The sequence below is a fragment of the Eumetopias jubatus genome, unplaced genomic scaffold (assembly GCF_037043125.1).
Source record: "Eumetopias jubatus isolate StellerSeaLion01/CBP00866 unplaced genomic scaffold, mEumJub1_p1.0 scaffold_4, whole genome shotgun sequence".
NCBI lineage: Eukaryota > Metazoa > Chordata > Mammalia > Carnivora > Otariidae > Eumetopias > Eumetopias jubatus.
Genome location: NW_028274810.1, coordinates 124,396,139 through 124,414,168, shown reverse-complemented (window position 1 = coordinate 124,414,168; position 18,030 = coordinate 124,396,139). Strand labels below are relative to the sequence as shown.

Here is an 18,030-nt window from a genome sequence, read left to right as displayed (position 1 = left end):
CGAGATTTGGGAAGCCTTCGCGGAGAAGATGATAATTGGGCTAAGAATGAATAAGAGCTTGCCAGCTGGTGGGTGAGGGAAGGCCTCAGCATGGGCTAAGCACAAAGGGAGGCAAAGCATAGTGCAAGAGGGGGCTACACGTGGTTTCCTGTTGGCCTGGGGGAAAGGGGCACTGCCTAGGCTCCTGTTCTTGCCCCAGGCTCTTACCCGAGCCCAGTGACTTGTCTGCAGAGGCTAGCTAGTCTTAGTGTTCTGACAGTTACCAAGGCTTGGGTTATTACTGGTTTTCAAGGAATTTACCACAAGAATGAGTACTTAAAAACAATTTTTTCTTAACTTTCTCTGGTGGAGATAGGTAGGACTGAGGCCCCTTAGGACTATAGAATTGCTTATAGTTCGTTTAGTACTTTTCAGGTATTAAATCAAGTTGAAATGCAATTCTTTCTCATTCCAAATGGTACGTGAAGAATAATTTTCATTTGCTGGATTTTAAATTACAATTTTTTCTTTTTTTCCAGCTGACACAGCCAGTGTAAGCAGTTTGAGTTTATCTACAGGCTATACGAAGCGTATTGCTTTTCTATTTGACTCCACTCTTACTGCCTTTTTGATGATGGGAAATCTTTCACCAGTAAGTCAAATTCTTGCTTAAATATGGCAGTGTGTAAAGATTAGATGTAAAACAGTTCATGCTTTGAGATCCTTTTTTTAAGTACTGGATTTATTCCTGAAAACACAAAATGCAACTGTCTTTGTTTTGTATTCCTTAGAGGAGTATAGTAACTTTTTAGTGAGGGTTAGCCTCACACCTCAATCTTTAACTTTGATTATATTGGAAAGCATAATAGAAATATAAGATGTTACGTGTCGTATAAAAAGAGAAAATTAGAACTTACTCATAATAGACTTGTATAAGGTTTTAAGATCCATTTTAGTTTTTTTGTTTTTGTTTCTTTATGCCAGAACTTGAAAAGTCATGCAGTCACAATGTTTGAAGTTGGCAAACTCTCAGATGAGTCTCTGGACAGCTTTCTTATAGAACTAGAGAAGGTAAATCTGGGTTGCTCATTATGGGATGTCAGGGCATTTGGTACCGTCTGATGTATTCTTGCTTATTCCTACCTCATTCCTCACCTTAAAACTGCAGTGGTCATTTACACTTAAAAATACTGAGTGGATGAACAGATTTTGTGATTTACAAAGTGGTTTGTGGACCTTAGCTATCACTTAGCATGATTTGGTTTAATGAAATGGGGTATGGTGGAGCGCCTGGGTGGCTCATTCGGTTAAGCATCTGTCTTCGGCTGGGATCGAGCCCTGCATCCCTCTGCCTCTGCCCGCTGTACCCCCTGCTTGTGCTCTCTCTCGATAGCTCTCTCTCTCTGTCAAATAAGTAAAATTAAAAAAAAAAAATGGGGTATAGAAATAGTCTATGTAAGTTTTTAAATTACATTCTTCTAAAATAGCTTTTGATTTTTTTTTTTTTTTTTTTTTTTGGTATGACTCTCTTAAGATCTCCTCTTCAGTTTTATTTGAAGTTTTTGTTCTCCTTGTCTTAAATCTGGAGCAGTGTCCCTGGGTACCATATTTATGTCCACTCTCACTATCCCCTTTAGCATCTTGAAGACTTCAGCCATATTTGCTCTTAGGCATCTCTCACCTGCCCCCCTCCCCCCCCCAATGATAATAGCCCTACTTGTCCTTAGCTCTAAATCTTGATTGTCCTTCATGGTTTTTCCTGTTTTTTTTGTGGGTTTCTTTTTGTTGTCTGCTGTTTATGCTAATAGTTTGTGTGCTGAATCTCTTCTTTGACTAATAATTTTGTACCTTTCGTGCTTTAGTGTTGAACTCTGTATCTTACATGTGCTACTTTGAGGATTTTTGATGATTTCATCAACTTCTTTATATTTAAAAAAAAAAAAAAGACCATAACATTTGTTGACTCTTCCTTCTCCATAGGATTTTTAGTTTGATAAGGCAGAATTATAGTTGAGATAATCCTTGCTATTAATTGGTCTCTTTCATTTTTACCTTTATATATCCATTATTCCCTCATTGCTTTTAATATCTTGTTAATTCCATTTCTCATATATTGTGTATCATGTTTTGCCAATAAATTTTTTATTTTCTAGCACATTTTAAGTTCAGTTTTCCTGATTTTTATTTTTCTCACCTCAACTAGTCTTTTTTCATGTGTAGCAAATTAGAAGATCACTTTAATCTTTAGATATCTATATCCTTTTGTGCCACATAGCCATTGTTGGGAAAGCGTTTTAGTCTGAAGTTTAGTTGTTAAAAATAGTTTCTTAGCTATTTTTTAAGAAGCCTTGTCTTGATTAAGCTTAATTGGTTGATCTTATTTTTTTTTTAAGATTTTATTTGAGATAGAGCGAGCGAGAGAGAGAGAGAGCATGGACAGGGGGTGGGGCAGAGGGAGAGGGAGAAGCAGGCTCCCCCCTGAGCAGGGACCCTAAGATCATGACCTGAGCCGAAGGCCAACACTTCAGTGACTGAGCCACCCAGGTACCCAGTTGATCTTATTTTTTAATGCCAATCTAATTTAGTCATTTTCCCCTACAGACCTTTCTTTTCCACTTCCTGTGTTGTTTCTGGGATGTATGTATGTTTACATATTAAAGAAGTACCTGACTCGGTGTCAGAAGAGCATGCGTTAAAATGTAAGGCCAGTGAGCACAGGGGTTTTGTCCACTAGTCTGTCCCTGCATCCCATACAGGTCATACCTAGCACTTAATAGGGACTCGGTGAACCCTTTTTAAATGAATTTAAGCTGTATATTCAGTAGTGTTGAAACAGCTATGTTGAAACACATACTCCGTTGTCCCTTGCAGCCAGTGATACAGAACTGTGGACATGGTGATGAGAATTAGAAGCATAATTGGTGACCATGGATTGGAGTACTTTTCTGGATGAAGCAGAATATAGATTTTAGCTTTTTTTTTTTTTTAAGCACCCTATTTGAATCATACGTGGGAGGTATAATTTATATATAATGGTTTAATTTAGCATTATTTGGTTGCTTAAAATTGTTAGTTTTACTTACTGGGATAATTTCTGTCATCTTCAAAGATGTATTCAAATGGAAACTCAACCGAGATTTAGGTTAAGATTTGTTTCAGTATTGCCTGGACAAATTTTTGGTGTACTGATTCTTAATAATGTCTTAATGTCTGTACTATATGGCTATTATATATTAGGATGAACGGTTTGAGACTGGTATTGCAAAATTTATTTTCTCTTGGTTTAGGTTCAGAGCACTGGTGAAGGAGAAGCACAGAGATATTTTGATCATGCACTTACTCTGAGAAACACAATATTGTTTCTGCGTCATAATAAAGATCTAGTTGCGCAAACTGCACAGCCAGACCAACCCAATTATGGTATGATAAATGTCCTTGATTTTGAAGACATGACTCTATGGAACTTCTTTCTAAGAAATTAAACAGGTCATGCTCGCTTATTTAATCATTGCTTAATGCATTTTGTGTAGATGGCATGTCGAATTTGCAACTAGGGGCTTGTTTTGTGACTTTGCTCGTCAACTCTTTTTTTTTTTTTTAAGATTTTATTTATTTATTTGACAGAGAGAGAACGCGAGAGAGGGAACACAAGCAGGGGGAGTGGGAGAGGGAGAAGCAGGCTTCCTGCCGAGCAGGGAGCCCGATGCAGGGCTGGATCCCAGGACCTGGGACCATGACCTGAGCCGAAGGCAGACGCTTAACGACTGAGCCGCCCAGGCACCCGATTGTCAACTCTTTCTTATTTTACTTTTTCTCCTTTCTTACGTGCCACTGACATTTGTAGTATCTCAGTCTGCTTAGTACCTACAAAAATGGTTGGAGTGTTAACTTGTTTAAGTGGCTGGATGGCATTTAGAACAGGCCTTAGTTTGAGGGGTGAACAAAGCCGAAATTTAGTTGATTTAGGAAGCATGACATTTCCTGAATGAAAGATTACATTGTATAAAAAGAATAAGCAGGAGCTTCTGATTGAAATGCTGTTGTAATATTTACTGAAGTATTTTACTTTAAAAAAAAAAGAGAACAGAGAAACTTTTTAAAGAGTAAAAGAAAGAAGACAGTGGCAGTTTTAATCTGTGATGAACCCTAATGTGGCTCTTGCCCTGGTGTGCACTCTTGGGTGTGGGATAGATCGGGGGGGTGGTTCCCAAACTCTGGCTCAATGGACGGTAGGTCCTGAGTAGGGCAGTGCCACCCAGGAATGCATGTTTTTAAAAAGATGACATGGTTTGGGCACCAGGGAAGAGCGTTTGGCTCCAGTCCTCGCTCATTCACAAGAGCTGCATCTTGCAACTCCGTGAATTCTTAGCACCATGAGAACATTGACTGTCACTCATTCTTTCATTTACTTAAAAGTTCTATTTTTCTGGCCAAGAACCATTGGTTTCTGAGTCATATCCATTTTCATTCTAATTCTTTCACCAGCATCTGGCTTTCTTTTCAGCCCAGTTTAAACATTTAAGGATGGAATCAGTTGTCACTTCACAAAAGTGGTCGCAGAGGTGAGGGCAACTGGGTAGTTGAGCTGAGTGAAGCTGGACACACTCAGTTTCTCGTGACTGGCTTCTTCAGCCCTAGCATATCAGGGTCAGAGTCTTACTTTAGCAGAATTAGGACTGATTCCATGCTGGGGCTCTTTCTGAGATTATTCATAAGTAGTTAACAACTGAGAATATTAAGTCAGCAAGTGCCAAGAGGCCAAACCACTTATTCATAAGCATTCGATAATAGTAACCATTCGTTGGCTACCGAGTAGATCATGTGACCTAAGCAATGAGCAACACAATCTTGAAGATGTCTTTGTATGTAAAAATTCTGAAATTACTGGGACTTCTAGTGACTTTGGGAGATAATGGGTTAGAATATTTGAAATACTCTGTTAGAGACATCTTGAAATATGCTGTTCTTTCCTGCCCATCATGGCGTCCAAGAATGTTAGTGCTAGGACCAGGCAAGTGTAACTCATTTTATACGTAAAGAAATCGAAGTTTGTCTTGGTCAGGTCTCCTGCCCATTTAGTCATAATGGCCTATATGATTAGTCAGTGGAAGAGATGGGACTTAAATCCATGTTTCTTGAAAATAAATTTTTTTTTTTGCTCTATCCCTTTTTATTATCTTCTCTTGAACCTTAGACTTTTTATTGATTCATTCATAAGCAATCTCTTGCTTAGTAGTCTGGACTAAACTTTGTTTTTCACCATGAATAGTCTATGTACCAAAAAGTTAAAGTTGAACGAAAAACCTCAACCTTATCTGTATGAAAGTAGTTAAGTATTATTCTAACTTTTGAGGTTGGTTTGATAGTTGACTGTTTTTGGTACCAGTTAGATCTTTCATTTCTCACTAAGATTTTTTTTATCTGACATTTTTTCACTCATGGTTGTGATTTCTCAGTTTTATTAAATTTGTTCTTGATTTGTTGTATATAATCAAGCATAAATTTCTCTAGTCTTTTTTTTTTTTTTTAAAGATTTTATTTATTTATTCGAGAGAGAGATTGTGCATGAGCAGGGTGAGGGGCAGAGGGAGAAGCAGGCTCCCTGCAGAGCAGGGAGCCTGACACGGGGCTCAGTCCCAGGACCGTGGGATCATGACCTGAGCTGAAGGTAGACACTTAACCGACTGAGCCACCCAGGCGCCCTTTCTCTAGTCTTTATAGAATTTTTCCCCTTCTCTCCTTTTCCTAAGCCACCTGCTCAACTCTCATTTTACTTCAAAATGAACCTCCTATCTGGCTCCAGCCAGACCTGTCTTACAGCCGCATCTCGTTCTCCTGTCCCACCTGGTTGGTCGGCTGTGTGTAACAGATGCTCTTCCTGACGTCTGTATGACTCTCTCTCCTCCGTTATCAACATTTTATTTGGAAATATTTTAAATTTACAAAAAAAATTTTAAGAATTTAAGAATAGTATAATTACTTTTAACCCAGAATTTGGGAGTAAGTTGCGTATCATGGTCTTTCTCCGCAAAACTGTTCAGGATACATTTCTTAAGAATAGGGCTATTCCCTGACATCAACTTCGGAAGATTTAATATTGAAAAAGTAGCCTGCCATTCGTATTCCAGTTTATTAGTTGACCTAGTAATGTCCTTAATAGCATTTTTTCCCCCTCAAGTGCAGGATCTAGTTTAAGATCTGATACTACATTAAATTGTCATGTCTCCGTTATTCTGGAGCAAATCTGTAAGCTTTTTTTGTCCTTTATGACATTCTTATTTTTTAAGAATATTGTCCCTTTTTGTTGGTTTTACTAGAAAGTTTCTCACGTTGGGTATGTGTGATGTTTTGTTGTGATTAGGTTCGGGTTATGCACTCAAGTCCAGAGTATTACCTAAGTAACGTCATGTTTTTCTAAGGGTATGACATTCGGAGGCATGTGATTTCCATCTGTCCCCTGTTGTGATGTTAGTTTTGATCACCCAGTTAATGTGTTTTTGATTTTTCTACTATATAGTTAAATATTCTCCCCACCTGCAGTGACTAAGTAATCTGTGGGCAGATACTTTCAGACCATGCACATACCCTATTCCTCATCAATCTCTCCCCCCAGATGGAGCATCCAGTGGTGGTCCTGCCTGAACCATTCTTTACTGTGATGGTTGTAAATTGATCATTTTTTCCAACTCCAGTTCTTTCAGTAACAGTCGGGACTAGGCATTCTTTTATATTCTCAGTATGGATTGATGAATTCCTGTTTTTTTCAGTGGCTTATAATTAGTCACTGCTCTCCCTTAATTATTTGTGTGCTATACTTGTCTCCGATTTTGCCAGTAGGATTCTCTTCAAGCTGTCTCCAGTTTCCTTGTGCCATGCCTCCATCTTTTAAAAAAATCCTTACTTTTGGAGAAGTTCTTTACTTTCTGGCAAAACAGTCTTCTCTTGTACTTCTGTCTCAGTCTTGGAATCAGCCTCTTCTCCTAGGAGCCTGGTTTCTTTTACTAGAATATGGTATTAAAGACCAAAGTCCTGGGGCTAGTTGTGCTCAGTGCTTCTGGGCCCTTCCAGCAGGCCATATGTTTTTTTTTGATTCATTCTTGCTTGAGGGGGAGATGGGCTAACTTGGGCTCCTGATGTTTCAGCCTTACCTATCTTTTTTAGAGAACCAATAGGACTGGTATTTTCTGAAAGGGTTAAGAACGGGAACACTGAAAATCTGGTACATGCTGAGGGAGTTCCTGCTTTATGGACCTGCAGACTTGGGCATATATTGTTAATGAGGAACTCTTGTTCCTGTACCAGATTCTGAACTTGGCCGTGAAGCTCTTTGCAGAAATCGGGGGAGGCCAGGACACAGCTTTTTTGTGGCATGTAGGTCTTCATAATATGCCACTGCCCAGGAGTGGCTGGGGATAGAGAGGAAGTAAGGTAGAGCAAACACATATTTCTAATGTAAAAGGAACACCAGTAGACCATTATCTTCCTAGGTCAGGGAATAAAGACTGTTAGCTTTAAATCTTAAAGTGTCTTCGTGGTTTCCGAGGGAATTTGGCACTTTATTAATAGAGATACTCTGTCTTTTGAAACAATATTTAAACACCAAGGCAGTTACCAATAATTTGTCTTAGACATTGCTGTTCCACCTTGTCAGTCTTTCAGCCTACCTATATGCTTGCTCATAATTCAGGTTTTCCTCTGGATCTGTTGCGCTGTGAGAGCCTTCTTGGTTTGGACCCTGCAACTTGCAGCCGAGTTCTAAACAAAAATTACACACTGCTCGTGTCCATGGCTCCTCTCACCAATGAAATCCGGCCTGTGAGCAGCTGCACCCCTCAGGTAAGGAGCCACTTGGAGCACTACGAGTGGTGTCCTTTCACACTTCCTTGTGGTGACCTGAAGAAGAGGTTTACCGGTTTGATTGTGTTATTTCTCAATTTGCAGATGCCAAATATTAGAATCAGTAACTCAGAAAGCAAGTTTGTATTTTATGCCGTTGTAAGATGCTCAGCTTGTGATACAGAATTGGTGTGTTTTACTCATGTATCGTCTAGTGACTTGTGACACATTGAAATTTTCTTGATGAATGCAGTATTTTATTATTTTTTAAAGATTTTATTTGAGAGAGAATGCGAGTATGAGTGGGGAGAGGGGTAGAAGGAGAGAGAGATTCTCCAGCAGACTCTGCACTGAGCATGGAGCCTAACATGGGGCTCAGTGTCAGGATCCTGAGATCATGACTTGAGCTGAAACCGAGAGTCAGTCGCTAAATCTACTGAGCCACCCAGGCGCTACATTGATGACTGCAGTATTGTATTTTATTTATTTTATTTTTTTAAAGATTTTATTTATTTATTTGACACAGAGAGAGAGATAGCTAGAGAGGGAACACAAGCAGGGGGAGTGGGAGAGGGAGAAGCAGGCTCCTGGCTGAGCAGGGAGCCTGATGCGGGGCTCGATCCCAGGACCCTGGGATCATGACCTGAGCCGAAGGACTGCAGTATTTTAAAGAGAATGTTTTAGATGCTCTAGGAAGGAAGCCTGGATTGCCTTCAGGAATAAAGTCAATTTAATTAGGAAAAAGAAAATGTCTTAGAGGTGGGTCTTTGTTTGCTAAATAAACCGGAAAGGAAAGATTGTGCTTGAAAACTAGAACTCTAGGTATCTCAGAATTGACTTATGAACATTACAGCTCATCTTTTTTAAAAATAAATTCAGTTGTGTATTTGTATACTTAGCAAGGACATTGTGGCCTTGTACCATTTTCAGAGAGTGGGGATCATGTTGCTGTTCTTCAGTGCTACATCCTGCCTGGTCTCCTAGATGTGCAAGGTTAATGGTGTAGAAGAAAGGAAGGGATCCTTGTACAAGGTTGATTTTATTGCTGTGCTCTTCTGGCTGCCTTAATGAGCATACCTCTCACACCCCCAAATTTGTCCTCTATTCAGTAGGTGTGGTTATAGGTTGGCATTTACCAACATTTTAAAAAATTATTCTTCGTGTGCTCCCCCCGCAACCACATATACATACTTCCTCCCATTCTGTAACATGACTTCTAGGCATAGTAGGATTCCATGAACTGAATGAATGGTAAGATGGATGGAAGGTTCGATAGCCCCTTTTGTGAAAAATCACATGTGATTAATGACAGTAACTAGCACTTTGAAATAGAGCTTATTATATGACAGGTGCTGTTTTAAACCTTTTTGAACAAGCTTCTAAGCTTGTGTCTTTACAAGGTAGATATTTTAGGGCCACATTACAGAAGAGCAAAGTGAGGCACAGAGAGTGTAAGTGACCTTCTTAAGATGATACGGCTTAGGGGACAAAGCCAAGATTCAAACCTTGGTGTTCTGCTCCAGAGTCCATTCTCCCAATTGCATAAGACGTGCTTTCTCAGTTCTAGGATAAAATTGAAACTGTTTGAATGGAGCATTTGAAATTTATTTTCATAAGGATAATAGCAATTAACATTTATGTGCGGCAGTAGCTGTTTGTAAGACCGTTCTTGGTTCCTTGTGAGATTTGGCTGCTTTAGCTAAGTATTACAACTTTCTCTTCCCCGTTTTGTGATCACAGCATATTGGACCAGCTATCCCAGAAGTCAGTTCTGTCTGGTTTAAACTGTACATTTACTACATCACTGGGCAAGGACCACCATCTCTTTTACTGTCCAAAGGTACAAGACTTCGAAAATTGCCAGATATATTTCAGGTACGTTGTGTGAACCATGTTTCTTTCTTTCTTTCTTTTTGAGGAGGGTAGAAATTGGTAAGCAGCATTATAGTGACCTTCTTAAATTTTTTTTTTTTTTTTTAACATCTCTAAATGCCGTTTTATTCATCTTTTATTCATTTTTCCCCCTAGGGTTATGATCGATTACTCATAACATCTTGGGGTCATGATCCTGGGGTAGTTCCTACATCGAATGTGCTCACGATGTTGAATGATGCTTTGACACATTCGGCAGTTTTGATTCAGGTACCGTTGCTTTTATTTGAAACAACCAATTTTGGATTTTGATTTTGAAGATTATAATTTTTCTAGCTTTCTGCCGAGTCGCAGGCGGATGTCAGTAATTTGAAATTTGTAAAGCTGAAATGCAAGGGATCAGCTGTGGGTTTTTGTCCTGGCCTTTGTCTGGCAGTGTGGGAATCGCAGAAACAACATGGACTTTGGAGTTAGACCCAGCCTTGAATTCCAGCTCCTCTTTTGCTGCCCATGTGGCTGTACTTACAGGAGTTCTGTTGAACTAGAATTCACATAGCATACAGTCCACCAATTTACATCGTACCAACTCTGTGATTTTTAGTGTGGGCGCAGGTATCCACAGCCATCTCCATGCTCATTTTAGAACATTTTCATCACCTCATAACTCCTTAACGCTTAGCTCTCACTCTCCTATTCCCCAGCCCTAAGCAACGCTGATCTACTTGGCTCTCTCTAGAATGCTGATTCTGGGCATTTCACATACATGGAGTTACGTGATATGTGGTCTTTTGTCACTGACCTCTTTCACTTCGTAGAGTGTTTTCGAGGCTCATCATGTTGTAGTGTGCATCAGTCCATCACGAATCAGTACTGCATTCCTTTTTAAGGCCAAATAAGAGTCCGTTGTGTGAATAGACCACATTTTGTATTTCCATCCATTGCTGATGTGGGTTTCCACCTTTTGGCCATTATGAATAATAGTAATCACTGCTATAAATGGTCATTTATAGGTTTTTGTGTGGCCGTGCTATCATTTCGGTATGTGGCTAGGGGTGGAAATGCTGGATCATATAGTAATTCCATGTGCAACTGTTTAAGGAACTTGCAGACTGTTTTCCAGAGTGGCTACACCATTTTACATTCCCACCAGCACTTGGTATTATCTGACTTGTTTTATTATAACCCTCCTAGGGTATGAAGCGGTATCTCATTGTGGTTTTGATTTGTATTTTCCTGATGCCTAATGATGGTGAGCATCTTTTCATGTGCTAATGAGCTGTGTGACATTTTGAAGATACTTCTCTTATACTTAGTTTCCCACCTGTAAAACGGAGATGGCAATATTTACTGTAGAGCAACAAAAAGTAATAGTAGCAGCTAATGATGAGATAAGCAGTTTGTCGTCCTAGGATTATAGAATGAAATAAGACTGTGTGAAGTGTGCAGCATGCTTTCTGCTTCATAGTAGGTTCTCAATAAAGATTTCACTAATTTATTCAACTAACAATCATATGTGCCATATTCTGTGCTAATTAATGTGGATATACAAATAAGACACAGTCCCTGAGTTCAAGGGATTTAAGTCTGGTGGGAAATGTTGCATAAGCAGTTAGTTTCAGTTTTTTTGCTAAGTGCTGAATAGGATTATTTACAGTGTAACCATTAGAGAATAGTACCCAGTTCAGCCTTGAGGCAAGGAGAAAGGCTTGGGGGACACTCATCAGAGACAGTGAGACTCAGGCTGAGTATAGAAGGATGATACAGAAGAGAGCCAGGCCAGGCAGAAGGGTTAGCAGGAATAAGTCTCTGGGCAGAGATTGTTTTTTTCTTTTTCTCCACTGCTACTTCCTTAGTACCTAGAACAGCACCTGGCTCAGAGTAGTTTCTCATGAGTGTTGATATAGGCAGGCCCTGGAATGGAGTGTACCTTGACTGTTTTGCTACAGGGCTTAGACTGTACCCTGTAGAATGATAGCAGCCAGTACAAGGTACTGAGCAGGGAATTTCTGTGGTCAGTGTGTTTTGGGAGGATCAGCTTGGAGAGTATGCTACCCAAGTATGCTACCCCAACCAGTAGGGTAATAAGAAACCTGAAGCAAGAGGTCCAGTTAGGATTTAGTGTAGGAGTCCTGTCGAGAGGTGAGGACAGCCTAGATCAGGAAGTGGTAATAAGAACTGAAAGGAAAAAATGGATTCAAAAGTTATTACAAATTAAAATTAGTAGACTTGATCACATGTCTGAGAAGGATATGAGAAGAGGAAGAGAATGATTCCTGGGGTATTGGCTTGTGAAGGTAGAAGAATGGTGATATCACTACTTGAGAGACTAGAGGAGGAAGAGCTAGTCGATGGGGGTCGGCTGATGTGTTGTGTTTGGTGAATGTTGAGTATAAGGTGCCTGGGGGATATTTGGATGGTGGAGCTATCTAATCGGTAATTGAAAATATTTTGAAATACAGACAAGAGTTGAACGGGAGACACTGACTTGAGTGTCTGCATCAGCACGTGAAGCCCCTTGAAACCATGGTCAGCGTACACGTTAGCCAGGAGGGAGGAACATGGAGGAGGGGTTCGTTGTGGGAGATGACGTAACGGAATGGGTTAGTTGTGGGCTTGAGTCCGTCTGCCTATATCCACATCTTGATTCTACCACTTCGTAGGGGTCTCGGGCGAGTTCAGTTGAATTCCTTTGCCTGCAAACTGGAAGTAATAACAGATCCTGTCTTTATAAGGTTGTTGAACTTGATGACCGAATTGCATAATCTGCATGAAATGGGTAGAGTCCTGTGCTTACCACCCAGGAAGCTCTCCCGAGATGTTCGCTGTGCCCTGGCAGTGGTAGGAGAAGCAGACAGAGGAGTTTCAGTGTTGGTTACAGAGTTCTGTTTTTGCTCAACAAGAATGCCTCCTTTAGTAAGTGGTATGGAAGAAATTCACCATGCTGGAACTTACAACAAAATTAAGAGTTTGATTAAAGCCGTGCTGTCATCATAACAGTCTTGATTAGGGTTTAAGTCGTAACTGTACCAACAAAGTAGAAGGGAGCTGTCCGAAGAAATATGTTCAGGTTGTTATATGAACCATCTTAATGAGTGCGATTTTTCTCTGAAATGATTTTTTTCTTTTATATCGGAGTACTTTGAATTTCAATAATGTATAGGTTTTTTTGAAAGGGAAAAATGTAGAGATTCCCAGTGTTAACTTAAATTTTCTATTAGAACAACACTAAATGCACATAAACGTTCAATTCTTCATGCTCATTATTCTTACACCAAAACAAATTTGGGGATTTAAATACAAAAATACACTTTAAAACTAACAGAATTCAAATGAACATTAATTGAATGCAATGGCTAGAACTAAATTATTATGTGTAGCATGGGAGTGGAGTGGTTAGACTCAAGATTTTTCTTAATTTAATTTTTGAATTGATAGAACCTTCACATGATTCAGAAATAAAACACTATTAAAAGATGCACAAAGTATCACTGCACTTCTAACACTATCTGCCCCATTCTCCTCATTTCTCCTCTAAATCAGATACACTTATTAGTTTCTACTATAGCCGTCTAGAATTTCTTATGCATGTGCGAGGCATGCGCGAGCCACAGCACAGTACCGTCCCATGCTTTTTTCACTTAGCAAGTGGAGACCTTTCTGTTTTAGTTCGTTGGGAGCTTCCTCTTTTTTTCTTTTTTTCTGCAGCTGCCTTGAAAATACATTCATTAATTTATTTAACCCTTATTGAGGGGCTTTTATAATTATATAATTTTGAATATGTGTCACGGAGTGCAGGTTTTTGAGTTTTGCATTCCCAGTTCATGGTACACCAGGTGATTGATGATGGGATTCTTTTACCACTTTCCTCTCAGAACTACACCTAACCCTCGCGTGAGTGTGCTTGATTTCAGTCTTCGCTTGTCTCACACCTCATGTACCTGTTAAATTGGCCTCTTTGTTTCTCATTAGCCATATGCTCCATTGGAGATAGGTGGCCTTATAAGTTAATATGCACTTAAGATGGTCTTTGCTTAGACTGTTGAATCACAGATCTGTACTTCTGAAACAAATAATGCAATATATGTTAAGAAAAAGAAAAGAAGATAGGAGGGGAAGAATGAAGGGGAGTAAATCGGAGGGGGAGACGAACCATGAGAGACGGTGGACTCTGAAAAACAAACTGAGGGTTCTAGAGGGGAGGGGGGTGGGGGGATGGGTTAGCCTGGTGATGGGTATTAAAGAAGGCACATTCTGCGTAGAGCACTGGGTGTTATGCACAAACAATGAATCATGGAACACTACATCAAAAACTAATGATGTATGGTGATTAACATAACAATAAAAATTTTAAAAAAATAGAAAAAAAAGATGGTCTTTGCTTGCTGGAGAAAAAAATAAATTGTTGAGAGCTTTTTAATGGAATATTAATGTAGGATATACCATCACATGGCATAGTCTCATTTATTGTTTGATTATCTGTTTGTTCTTGGAAATACAGGTTTCTTGTATACCTTTCAACTCTGTTTCTTCATGTTTAGGGACATGGTTTGCATGGGATAGGAGAAACTGTCCACATACCATTTCCATTTGATGAAACAGAACTACAAGGAGGTATCTTACTTTTGAATTATATCTATTTGACCTCTTTATCATTAATCTTTGTCAGTAGTTTGGTAGAAAACATAGGAAGTGAATTCTTAAAATTCTTAAGTTCTAGGGTCTTAACATGCTTTTAAAAGAGTATTAGCAAAGATGGGGGCGCCTGGGTGGCTCAGATTGTTAAGTGTCTGCCTTCGGCTCAGGTCATGTTCCCAGGGTCCTGGGATCGAGTCCTGCATCGGGCTCCCTGCTCCTTGGGAGCCTGCTTCTCTCTCTGTCTCTCTCTCATGAATAGATAAATAAAATCTTAAAAAAAAAAAGTTACCTGATTAAAACTGATGTATATTCATATAGCACTTGTATTTCCCACTTCATGTAAAACTGCTGTTCTATAATCTTACGTTTCTGGTTCTTAAAGAAGAGCCACATTGCTTGAATATTTAGAGGGCTGTGAATGGTTCAAGTAATCTAACTTAGGATGATTTATATAAGAACTTAATGTTCTTCTAAAATGATAGTCACCACTCTCCCTGACTCCCCCCAAAGTAGGGAAAAAGGAAGGTTTTTAAAATACTTTTTTCCTCCTCACATAGCTAGAATGCAGAAGCCTTGCATTTGAAATTCAGTTCTCTCTTTTGCCTGTTGTGAATAAATGTGCATGAAATTTGGAGATGAATTTTCTCTTCCAAAAAACAACCCCTTTTTGAGAAATAAGTACTTCTCTGCAATTAAAATTTGCTATTTAATCCTTTGACACTTTATAAATTCTGTGGGAAAAATATTTGTTCACCTGAAGATACAGGCTAGGGACAATAGGATCTTAAAATTTATAAAATCTCAAAAACTGATTAATAGATCTCTTGCCTTGGGAGATTATTGTGTGAATTATAGAAGAAAGGAATCTTCGTATTTGAGTATAAAGCATCTTTCTGTTCATAAGTTCACCTATTAGGACTTGCACTAAAATTTAATTTATTAAGGATATAATTTCAAGTGCATTTTTAACTTTAGTTTCAATAGGAATAATTTTACTTTTAAAAATTTCTCAAAAAAATATGGTGTGTATTTAATACATTTCCTGGCAGAAGCCCAACAAGTAAGCATTTGAGGCAGAATAGAACCACAAAGAGAAGCCTAGAGAATTTGCCCCTGACTGGTCCTATTTGCTTGCTTAGCAGTTAATTTGGTTTGATACAATAAATGCCTCCTGAAGGCTGTAAATAATACGTGTACACCATCCTTTCACATTCACAGGTAGTTCTTTGTTGGAATCATTGTTGATGATTAAAGTATAAAAGTAGTTCTAAGAATTGCTTAATAAAAGTATATTTACATTTTTGATGTTGCGTTATAAGACTGTTTACTTATAATGTGATGTCAATCTTCATCCTTAGAGTTTACTCGTGTCAATATGGGTGTTCATAAAGCATTGCAAATATTAAGGAACAAAGTGGACTTGCAGCATTTTTGTGGATATGTCACCATGTTGAATGCTTCTAGCCAACTTGCAAGCAGAAAACTCAGTGACGCTTCTGATGAGCGAGGTCAGCCAACAATTAAGATCATTGTATGGAGTTGATCGCAATCTTAACACTTAAGAAGCAGGGAGACTTTTGTGGGGATGTTGAATTATTTAATACTTGGTATTTTTTCACTAAGGTGAGAAAATATTCTGTGACATCATTTGGACAAGCATCAGTTGTTCGGATGGAGAAAATACTAAGTGCCCAGCTAACTGGGTGCTGGCCTGGGGTTGGAGTACAGAGTGGCTGTGGGGTGTTAGCCCTTGACTGTCATCTCCATTTCTGTGGGCTTTCAGTTAAGTTCTTTTGTGGAATGATGGCTTCAAAACTTCAGTCTCTGTCTAAAAATGTTTCTAAAGTAGAATGAACAGTTTTTCCGGTTGAACCTTTCTCTGTAAAAGGCACCACTGTCTCAGGAACCCCAGCCTAGAATCTTATCTTTGTCTCTTCCTTCTTTCGCCACGCTGTCCATTTAGTTTCCACGTTCTGTGAAGTAGTCTTTAGAAATGTCTCTCATATCCTGTCTTCCCTTCTCTCCTTTTTAAATTCACCATGACTGTCATGCTAGTCTGTGTCCCTTTCCTGCTCATTGGCCTTCCTGGCCTCGTTCTCCTTCTTCCTGTCTCCAGCCCAGCCTGCATGTTGACAACAACTGATTTTCCTTTCTCTTTTTAATTAAAAAATGTATTTTCATGTCACCTTCTCCTGCTTACTGATTGTTTCTGCTCTGGCAGAATTTTGGCTTGTAGGCAGCTTTGGTGGCCGAGGTACCAGCAGCTCTGGTCCGTGACTCTAGGAAACCCTTCAGCTCAGACGTCTGTTGTTGATTGACGTCGATTCCCTGAGCCTCTTTGTGTGAAATCCTGAGTAAATATGATGGATTGCTCGCCATCCAGTGCATTGGATTGGCTCCCTTTGGGTTAAATATCCAGCCCTGGTCCTTTACTTTTGGCCAGAGGATCTGAGTAAAGTTTAACAGTTGCGTGCCACGTATCTCAGGGCATTTTCCAAACGGGGTGTAGGTTAGGCAGTCATTTCAAAGCATGTCTGCTACAGTCATGTTTTATTTCTTTCATCCCACAAACATTTATGGAGTACCCGCTCAGGTGCTGAAAGGATTGAAATTACTAAGACCTAAGGAATAAAAAAAAACCCTAGCAAGGGAGACAAGCCAGTGGATCAGCTTGCTGTGTAGTGTTAAAAGTCTGCGATAGAGCTTGGCATCAGCTTAATGCGCTACCATAGGACAGAGAAGGCGTATCTCAGCCCAACTGAGCTATCAGAGAAGGCTTCCTAGAGAAGGTAAAGTTTGAACTCAATTTTGAAAAGTGAGGATTTGGGTATATAAAAGATGTTTGTTTATTTGGAGGGTAGCAGCCTTTCAGGCAGAGAGAATCAGGCAATAGAGCAGCTCATCTTGGCCAAAAGAAAGAATTTGTTGGAAAATAGTAGAAAACGAGAGTAGAGAAGTAAGGTGAGGAGATCTTGGAGGATCTTATGTGCTGGAAGGTAGGAAGAGTCCAAGAATTTTGAAGAGGAATGACATAACCTGACTGCATGTTCCCATGGGGGTAGAAGCGACTTCGGTAATGATCTAAGTGAAAGTCTGAACTTGAGTTCTGCCTTTTGAGTCATTTCCTTGGGTCAGGGTTTCACCACTTTGGCACTATTTACATTCTGAGCTGGATAATCCTTGTTGTGGGGGCCTGTCCCGTGCAATATAACATGTTTAGCATCCCTAGATATCAGTAGCATCCCTGTCCCCATTCATGACCTTTGCATCGGTCTCCAAACGTTGTCAGAGGTCTCTTGGGGGTCAGGTTTGCCCCCTAGTTGGGAACAGTTGCTTTAGGCTGAAGACCCTTCGCTCTCCATTGTCATTCTTGTTGCTGGAAGTCTTCTCTTCCGTTAGGGCTGATGGACGACTTGTGCCAACTACGAGAATCCTAATACTGTGAATGTCCTTTCATTGCAAGGAGAACCTGACTTGGCTTCTGGCTCAGACGTAAATGGGAGTACAGAGTCTTTTGAAATGGTCATTGAGGAAGCAGCTATAGACTCGGCAGCAAAACAAAACTCTGGTAAGGCTTTAAGAATTATTTGTGGTTTTAGACTAGTCTCTGAGATTTAATAACTTCTGTTAAATCATTTGGCTGTCATTTGTCTGTTCTGATTATCCATAATGGACCTTTTAATAAGTATTTACTAGGAAACATGTTTA

General features: G+C 39.5%; 1 protein-coding gene across 1 annotated transcript in view; it reads left to right on the top strand.

Annotated features, from left to right (window-relative positions):
* FAM91A1 (family with sequence similarity 91 member A1) overlaps nt 1–18,030 on the top strand; it is a 43,813-nt gene that overhangs the window by 18,069 nt on the left and 7,714 nt on the right. Inside the window, exons 13-21 of the mRNA XM_028105616.2 lie at nt 519–631; nt 964–1,050; nt 3,267–3,399; nt 7,667–7,815; nt 9,556–9,690; nt 9,844–9,957; nt 14,226–14,298; nt 15,681–15,830; nt 17,786–17,890. Coding sequence (XP_027961417.1) covers nt 519–631; nt 964–1,050; nt 3,267–3,399; nt 7,667–7,815; nt 9,556–9,690; nt 9,844–9,957; nt 14,226–14,298; nt 15,681–15,830; nt 17,786–17,890 — 1,059 coding nt within the window. The remainder of the gene's footprint in view (nt 1–518; nt 632–963; nt 1,051–3,266; nt 3,400–7,666; nt 7,816–9,555; nt 9,691–9,843; nt 9,958–14,225; nt 14,299–15,680; nt 15,831–17,785; nt 17,891–18,030) is intronic.